The 8,686-nt window shown below is 50.5% G+C and overlaps 1 protein-coding gene across 1 annotated transcript; it reads right to left on the reverse strand.

Moving 5' to 3' along the window:
- Positions 1-267: 267 nt before the first annotated feature.
- Positions 268-8,605, reverse strand: LOC135973553 (uncharacterized). The gene is made up of 2 exons (XM_065557401.1): positions 1,829-8,605; positions 268-834 (listed from the first exon to the last, which is right to left on the reverse strand). Exons 1-2 carry the CDS (start codon positions 2,403-2,405, stop codon positions 359-361), a joined length of 1,053 nt encoding a protein of 350 aa, XP_065413473.1. The 5' UTR covers positions 2,406-8,605; the 3' UTR covers positions 268-358.
- Between the last annotated feature and the right edge of the window lie 81 nt (positions 8,606-8,686).

Genomic DNA, 8,686 nt, shown 5'->3' on the forward strand with positions numbered 1-8,686 from the left:
CTCTGTGATCCTGTCTAAGGACCGGCGCTTAAGATCTGTAACTGCCCTCCCCCGCCACAAAGTCACAGAGCAACCCACCCCCCCCAACATTACATCAAAACAACTAAGACTAACCGGGGCAACTAGTCACTGCATCACTGCACTGTGTATGTGCCCTGCTGCTGTGCCTGCCCCCGACTATGTACCCTGCCAAAGGAGACTGTCCTGTCCAATTTCCAACCCCCTTTCCCCTCCTCCTCCAAAAGAACATGATTGAAACAGTAGTTAACAGAAACGAATTTTTTATTATCAACTACACATGGCATTGGGAGGTGAAACTTGGACGTGGGCTTGTGTCAGGCGGGAAGGAAAGAACTTTTCAAATTTTGGGAAATGAGAGCCTTCTGCTACTAGAGCTCTCTGCAGGGGTGGAGTGAGAGTTAGCAGGGACTCTGCCGCCTCTCCTTCTTTGCACTTTGGGTGAGGTGGGTATGGGACTTGGTGGCGGGGGAGGGCGGTTAGAGATGGACTGCAGCGGGGCTCTGTCCTCCTGCCTCCGTTCCTGCAGAACATCCACAAGGCGCCGGAGCGTGTCCGTTTGCTCCCTCAGTAGTCCAAGCAGCGTTTGAGTCGCCTGCTGGTCTTCCTGCCGCCACCTCTCCTCCCGATCCATGTTGGCTTGGTGCATTCGGGTCAAGTTCTCCCGCCACTGGGTCTGCTGTGCTGCCTGGGCTTGGGAAGAGGCCATAAGCTCAGAGAACATGTCCTCCCGTGTCCTCTTCTTCCTACGCCTAATCCGCGCTAGCCTCTGGGAGTGTGATTCCAGGCTAGGTTGTGAGACAGTCGCAGACGGGGCTGTGGAAATGGGAAAAAGGGAGTGAATTCCTCAGAAAGATAAATGTAGTTGTGAACAAAGAACATAGTCTTTCTCTGTGAACAAGACCATGCACAGCACCTTTCACATGCGCACTCAGCACAAGGTCGAATTCTCGGCCTTCGCATTCTGTGCCTGGGGTCTTGAACAGCACATTTGAGAAGCGAGGCAGCACAACGGAATTTCTGTTGCAGGCAGACATGGTAAGCCGTACACTTGTGGCAGTTTAAAACTTTTATATTACCACTGGCCTCATTTCACATTTAAATCAATGTCAGTCCCTGCTGCCAGCAATCCGGCAAGCGGGAACTCTGCCCCTGTCCCACCCCCTCGCGGCTGTCCCCGGGAATGATCCCTTTCGGCTGCCCCTCTCCCGCCTCCACCGCGTGGCTGCAAACCAGCGGTGACAGTTCTGTAAAGGAACGGGAAAGCAGTCCCAACACTAACATTCCCCTACCTAATTAAAAGCAGGTCACCATGGCCGACATCACCCTGATGAGGATCTCCGAGAGCGACAAAGAGAGAATGCTCCGGGAAAGCCTCCAAAGACCAGGGCCGTATGCCGCCCTGCTGTGCAGAGCAATGATCCCCGAGTACCTGATAATCTCGTGGCGCGGCAACGTGTCGTACTTCGGAGGACCCAATAAGGCCGCTCTCCCCAAGAACCTCATGCAACGGCTTTCAAGTTACCTCCAGGAGAGCTTCATCGAGATGTCCCAGGAGGATTACTGCTCTATCCCCGCACATATAGACCGCATTTTACTGTAGCTGCAGTAGCAGGGAATACACAGTAGAGCGGCTTGTGCAGGACAATCACTGAAAACCGGACATTGCTAGATTTCTTTTCAAAACTTGCACTGCCCCTTACTAAACCGTTAAGCGCCTAGGGCACACTAATCATGAACAACCCATTCTTTTAATTGTTAATATTCCTGTTTTGTTAAAAATAAATGTTTAGATGTTTACAACACTTACTGGCTGATCCTTCACCAGATTCTGTGTCCGGGGTAATGGCTGGGGACGCTTCGTAGGGGATCTCTGTAAGGGTGATGAAGAGATCCTGGCTGTCGGGGAAATCAGCGTTGTGAGAGCTGCCAACTGCCTCGCCCTCCTCATCTCCTTCCTCATCTTCCCCGTCCCCTAACATGTCTGAGGAACCGGCCGTGGACAGTATCCCATCCTCAGAGTCCACGGTCACTGGTGGGGTAGTGGTGGCGGCAGCACCGAGGATGGAATGCAGTGCCTCGTAGAAACGGGATGTCTGGGGATGGGATCCGGAGCGTCCGTTTGCCTCTTTGGTCTTCTGGTAGCCTTGTCTCAGCTCCTTGATTTTCACGCGGCACTGCGTTGCATCCCGGCTGTATCCTCTCTCTGCCATGTCTTTAGAGATCTTCTCGTAGATCTTTGCATTCCTTCTTTTGGATCGCAGCTCGGAAAGCACGGACTCATCGCCCCACACAGCGATGAGATCCAAGACTTCACGATCAGTCCATGCTGGGGCTCTCTTTCTATTCCCAGACTGCACGGCCATCACTGCTGGAGAGCTCTGCATCGTTGCCAGTGCTGCTGTGCTCGCCACGATGTCCAGACAGGAAATGAGATTCAAACTGGCCAGACAGGAAAAGGAATTCAAATTCAAATTTTCCCGGGGCTTTTCCTGTGTGGCTGGTCAGAGCATCCGAGCTCGCACTGCTGTCCAGAGCGTCAACAGAGTGGTGCACTGTGGGATAGCTCCCGGAGCTATTAGCGTCGATTTCCATCCACACCTAGCCTAATTCGACATGGCCATGTCGAATTTAGCGCTACTCCCCTCGTCGGGGAGGAGTACAGAAGTCGAATTAAAGAGACCTCTATGTCGAACTAAATAGCATCGCAGTGTGGACGGGTGCAGGGTTAATTCGATTTAACGGCGCTAACTTCGACATAAACGCCTAGTGTAGACCAGGCCTTAGAAAGGAGAGGGTAAAAAAAAAAAAAAAGATGATAAAAGTATATGAAATAATAAATCTTTAAGAGAAGGTGGAGGGACTTCTTCTTGGCCTGTGACATGATACAGGAGACATTTAATTAAATGGTGGGAAACTCAAAACCACTAAATGGAAATACTTTTTCATGTAACAATTAGTGGAACTCACTGCTCCAGAATGTTGCGGAACCAAACAGTTTAGAAGGAGTATGACTGGAGATTTATATGGATACCAAGAATATCAAGAGTTACAATAATTAATGCAAATAGAAGGCTGGAAGGGGACCTTCTCTCTGCTCACTGCTGCCAGGGGCTGGTTGCTCCATTCCAGCCGATGAGCATCATATGGGTGCATTTCTTCTACAATTTTGGCTCAAACCCAAGGATAACAGTGTCACTGACATTAATAGGAGTGGGTGTCTCCTAATTGCTGCACACAGGCTCTGAGTGGCCTTTAAATGAGCTTTAGTTATTTCTGCTCTGCGGGGGGCTTTTACTGGGGCATTCCCCTTGCAGTGTCAGATGTTCTGTGCTCAAGGAAAAGCTCCATTTAAGACTTTAATTGGGAAGGCTAATCTACTGCCAGGTGGCTACATGAAACTGGGACAGAACACAGCAGGGCCCATGGAAGGAATACAAGGCAGATGGTTGAAATGAGAATGGGTATTTTAGATGCTTTGTCACCCTAGCTTGCCCTTGCTTTATACTCTGAGCTAGAGTCTTGTCCGTTTAGAACGACGCTCAGACTGACGTTGTTCATGAGGCTCCCATCGTCCAGTCCCGAGCTGAGCAGCTCAGGGGTGGGAGGCAGCTCTCACCTGGGCCTAGTCTTATTTTAGGCATATATGAACTTCCAGACTCGATCAAAGCCAAGGTCCATCTAGCCCAGTGACCCCTCCGACTGTGAGCAGCACCAGATGCTTCAGAGTAAGGTGTAAGAACCCCAATTAGCAGATGTAGGATGACACCCACCCCCGAGGGCTCATCCTAATCCCTAATTAGAGATTGTTTTAAACACTGCAGTTTGAGGTTGAACAAATCTCCTGCCCTCCCCAGAGGTGAAAGTAAGCCAGTCCGGTCCAGTATGGCGTACCGCTAAGAAAGCCAGTGCACAGCTGATTGTACCAACAGGGCCACTGATGGGGGGGGCACAAAAGGGGCAGCTGCCCCATGGCCTGGCAATTTAAAAGGGCCCAGGGCTCCCAGCAGTGGCTGGAGCCCCTGGCCCTTTAAATTGCTGCCAGAGCCCCAGGCAGTGTGGGCTGGGCAGTGCTGAAGGGCTGGCTGGGGGAGTCTGGCCCCAACCCTGCCCCTTCCAGGGGCCCAGAGTTGCCCCCTCACCCCAGCCACCCTGCATACCGGTAAGTCTGTTAAGTTACTTTCATCCCTGGCCCTCCCTTGCTGCCTCCAGAGGAAAGTGGGGCTAGAAATTGTTGGGGTGGAGAACATGCAACCTGTGAAAAGTGCCAGGAGGGGGCACGCCACCTGCCTTATTCTGCTTCCTGGCCCCAGCAACTGGTGAGTTCCTAAGTGCAGGTCAGTGTAATGGGAGAAGGGGAGGAAATTGGACCTAGGACAGGTCACTGCTTGAAGGGTGTCCACATTTCCATTACATCTTTACTATTCCTGCTATTGCAAGAGCTGTACCCAAACCTGTCCTGTAATGGGGCCATGGACTAGCTGTGGACACTAACTATTCCAGCACCGTTTGTTGCTCTCCATGGACTAGTGCATACCATTCCTCCCAGCAGAAAACTTGGGAACACTCCACTGTTCCAAAGCAGCTCTTGTCTGCCCCTGCCAACACAGCCTTGTGCGTGAAGCAGTGAGAAGGAATCATGCTAGGCTGGCAACTGCTCTGGGCCATGCCCTGCCCCCCTGGCTCATGTGCCCTGATGGCCTGAATCCAAATGAGAGTGTGATGGTACTTTTGCTTGCTGCTTTAGAAGAGACAGTGAGTGGCAGCTGAGCTCACAGCTGTGGGCCAGGGGATCTGCTGTCCCACTTTTGGCAGCAAAAATAGTACTAGAGCAATAATCCCCAGCAGGGACCTGCTTACTTACGGAATTTGGAGGTGGGGGTGCAACAGGAGACTTTCGCCATATCATTAGTCAGTTGGGGTATACATATTGTATGTACATTTCAGTGTATAGCATAGAGCTGTACAAACAAGTCGCTGTCTGTATGAAATTTTAGCTTGTACTGACTTCACTAGTGCTCAGTCTTTATGTAGTCTGTGGTAAAACTAGGCAAATAGCTCGGTGAGTTGATATCCCCCACTCCCCCGAGACCTGTGTGTATCCCCAGGGGTACATGTACCACAGGCTGAGAACCACCACCCTGCCTCCTCCCTCTGCAGCAGAACGGAAGGTGTTTCTGAAAACAGACCCGGAGAGAACATTCCTCTGCTGCAGCTCAACTGGCCGAGTGGAGGAGAGTCTGGTTTAATCAGTCAGGTGCCAGGCTCTGGGTCTCCTTCCCTGCCAGGGGCCCTGTGGGGAACCAGCCAAAGGGCACATGCCTGAGCTGCGCAGCCTGTGTCAGAGACAGTTGTGGGGCTAGGGTGCCACCTGCTGGTGAATGGGCAGCCACACTCCAGCAGCTTTCTGACAACTTCCAAAAGTTCCCTGGCTGACTTCTCATGAACGCTCCTGCCATGGGCAAGTGCTGCTGACCAGGGATTAATAAAGTAAGGTCTACAGCTCCCAGCTGTGTAAGAGGGGACGCCCCTTTGGGAAAGGCTAAGGCTAGCAGAGCTGTGAATGCCACGGCCAGGTCTTGGGGTCTGTTTCTGTGGTCCCTTATGCTAGTGCAAAGCAAGCAGGAACACGGCCCCAGTAGAAGGGGAGTGTTCACTACCTACTTTGCACTGAGGTTAGTGACTCCACAAAGCAGCAGGAGCCAGGAATTTGAAGTGACTATTTTACCTACCTCTGCCCTTTTAGTTAGGAGGAGCTACTGTTCTTCACGCCTGCTAGAGGAGGGGATATGAATCAGTGGTCAGCATGTAGCCTAGAAAGCTTCCTGGTGCAGCTCAGATTAAATCCACAATTGCTGGTTGAAGGAAGGTACAAGCCAGTTATCTTCAACTTTTCCCCCTTCAGCTGAGAGAATCTGAATACAATGGTAGGAGAGAGTTTGAGTCAAGGCCTTAGAAGCAGGGAAGGTTGGCCCAGCCTCTTGTAATGCTGCAGGGCAACAGAAACATGGTGGAACTTGGCCTTCCCTCTAACAGGAGGGCCACTGTTATTGGGGCATAAGTAGAGACATTGCTCAGCCCTTGCTGTGATGATGATAATAGGAAAGTGACTATGCTAATATCTTCTAGCCTCTGAGCACCTCATGGTGAATGAAAAACCAGGCTAAGCTGTGTACTTGGGCATTTAAAATACTGCCATAGCCACTTCGGGTATGTCTACACTGCCCATGTTACAGTGCTGCTGCTGTGGCCGTGCTGTGACATGGGCAGCATAGACACCCTTTCGTGCTGGGGGAGAGCTCTCCCGGCCATTAACAAAAAACTACCCTCCACAAGCAGCGGTAGCTTTATCACCAGGAGCGCAAGCGCTGTCTATACTGGCGCTTTTCAGTGCTAAAACTTTTGTCGCTCAGAGGGGTTTTTTTGCACCCCTGAATGACCAACGTTTTAGCGCTGAGAGTGGCAGCGTAGGCACAGCTTTAGTAACCAGTTGAGTCCCACAGAAGCTTTGTTTGTTAATTGTAGGCCCAGAGCCAGAAGTAGAGATGTGTATTTTCCCCCCCTCCACTAGTAATGAGAAAAAAATTCATCTCAAACTAAAATGGCAATTTTTCAGAAACTTGCAGCAACTAAAATGTAGAGGTGGGTCAACATGAAACATTTTGTTTCAACCTGAAACTTTTCATGTTGAGGTCATGTATTATCAGCAAAGGACTAGATTCACAAAACCATGATAGGGGGAGAAGAGGATGTCTCTTACAACCATGATTCTTCTATGCTCCTAGGCTACAGAAGTCCCAGGGTCAATTTTACCTTCTGGCTGATGTACACAAGGCATTTGAACTTGGGGCTCCTGCATTGTGGCAGTGGCTTAGCGCCGCCTGCCCAGTATTTCTCAGTCTAGCCTGATGAAACCGTGTAATGCTACTTTGAACTTGAGTCTCCCAGATCCTAAACGAGTGCCCTACCCTCCAGACTATGTCACACAGTCCTCTGCCTAATGCCTGTTACGAATTGCCAGCATGAACCCCCACCTCTGAGTTAAAGGTGATAAGAGCTCCAGCATTGTTTCTCTGAAAAATGCCTGCATTGAAAAGTTTCAGGGTAAATTGAAGTAGATGTTACTGAAACACCAACATGAGAATGGCTATGCTGGTCCATCTAGGGTTCTGTCTGACAGGAGCCACTACCAGGCCTTCAGCGGGAGCGCAATAGGAACCAGTTTTCTCCTCCCAGCTCCTGGCAGTCAGAGGTATGGTCACATCTCTGACTGTATTGGTCCATGGCCATTACTGGATTTATCTTCCAGGAACTTTTTTTTTTTTTTTAAAAGCCTTTTTTTAGCCCAGTTAATACTTTTGGCCATCACAACATCCCCTGGCAGTGAGTTCCACAGGTTAACTGTGTGTGGTGTCTAAATGTACTGCCTCATGTTTAATAGGCAGCAGCCATAATGAAAATTGGGTGACCCCTGGTTTTTGTACGGTGGGAGAGGGTAAATATATTTTTTTTAAACACATACATCTGTATTATATACACCCCTTAGTCTCTTTTCTAAGCTGAACCGACCTAGTCATTTTAGTATCTCCTCCCATGGAAGCCTTTCCATACCCTTGATCATCTTTGCTGCCCTTCTCTGTACCTTTTCAGAGATGGGGCAACCAGAACTGGACAGATTATTCAAGGTGTGGGTGCACCATGGATTGCTGTCCCTTTCCTAATAGGCCCTAACACAATTAGCCTTTTGGGCTGCTACTATGCAGAGAGCTGAAATTTCCAGAAACATTGTTTTTTTCCCCACTTCAGTCAAAACTATTAGGCAAATTAGACATATTTGCAAATAGTTTAAGGTTGACCAAAACTGCCCTTTTTCAGCACATACACTGCCAAAAAAAAGCAGACCCCTTCTCTCACTTCTGTTCAGAAGTGTTAAAATCCGGTGGGATCTACTTGGTTTACATCTTACAGCTTGTTTGGCCCAAGGTGTGGATAATCAGCATAGGAAAGGAGCCCTGCGTGGCTTTGGCCAGAAAGCCTCCCGCTGAAACGTTTGCCAGGCTCCTGCTGTTCCAGGGGTCCATGAACAACGCACTTGCCCACCCACCTTCTTTGAAGGCAAGCTGCCCTGGCAGGAGCAAAGCCTTAAATTCACTCCTGTCCTACAACCTAGTGGTGGGAGGGGAGGTTAAGGCTACCTAACACCTCCCTCCCCCCCCCACACACACCTGTGGCTGTATTGCTCCTTTCTTGCAGTGGAGTCCTGTAGGTTCAGTTAACCCTTTTCCCGTCCGGTCACACTCCCTGGGCGCTGTTGAGCGGAGTGCTGCAAGATGCCAGAGCTACTTTGGACAGCAAGAGAGAAAGTACTGCTGTGGGAGAGAGGAGATGGAGCTTGGCATAGCAGTCTCCTTCACGAGGAGGGACAGTTCATCGGCTCCTATTGCCATGGTGCCGAAGGGCACCAGAGGGGAGAGAGAACCCCGCATCCTGACCAGCCGGGGAGCCCACACAGCACTGCTGCATCTCCAGGGGCTCAGGCAAAGCTAGGAGACTTCAGGAATGCAGGTGATGACCAGACCTACGGTAGAAAGCCACTGCACAAGCTACGGCAGTGCAGCTCGGCCCTGCCTGCCACCAGCTCTGCAGGCCGAGCAGACGGACGACAGCA

Source organism: Chrysemys picta, chromosome 9 (assembly GCF_011386835.1).
Source record: "Chrysemys picta bellii isolate R12L10 chromosome 9, ASM1138683v2, whole genome shotgun sequence".
NCBI lineage: Eukaryota > Metazoa > Chordata > Testudines > Emydidae > Chrysemys > Chrysemys picta.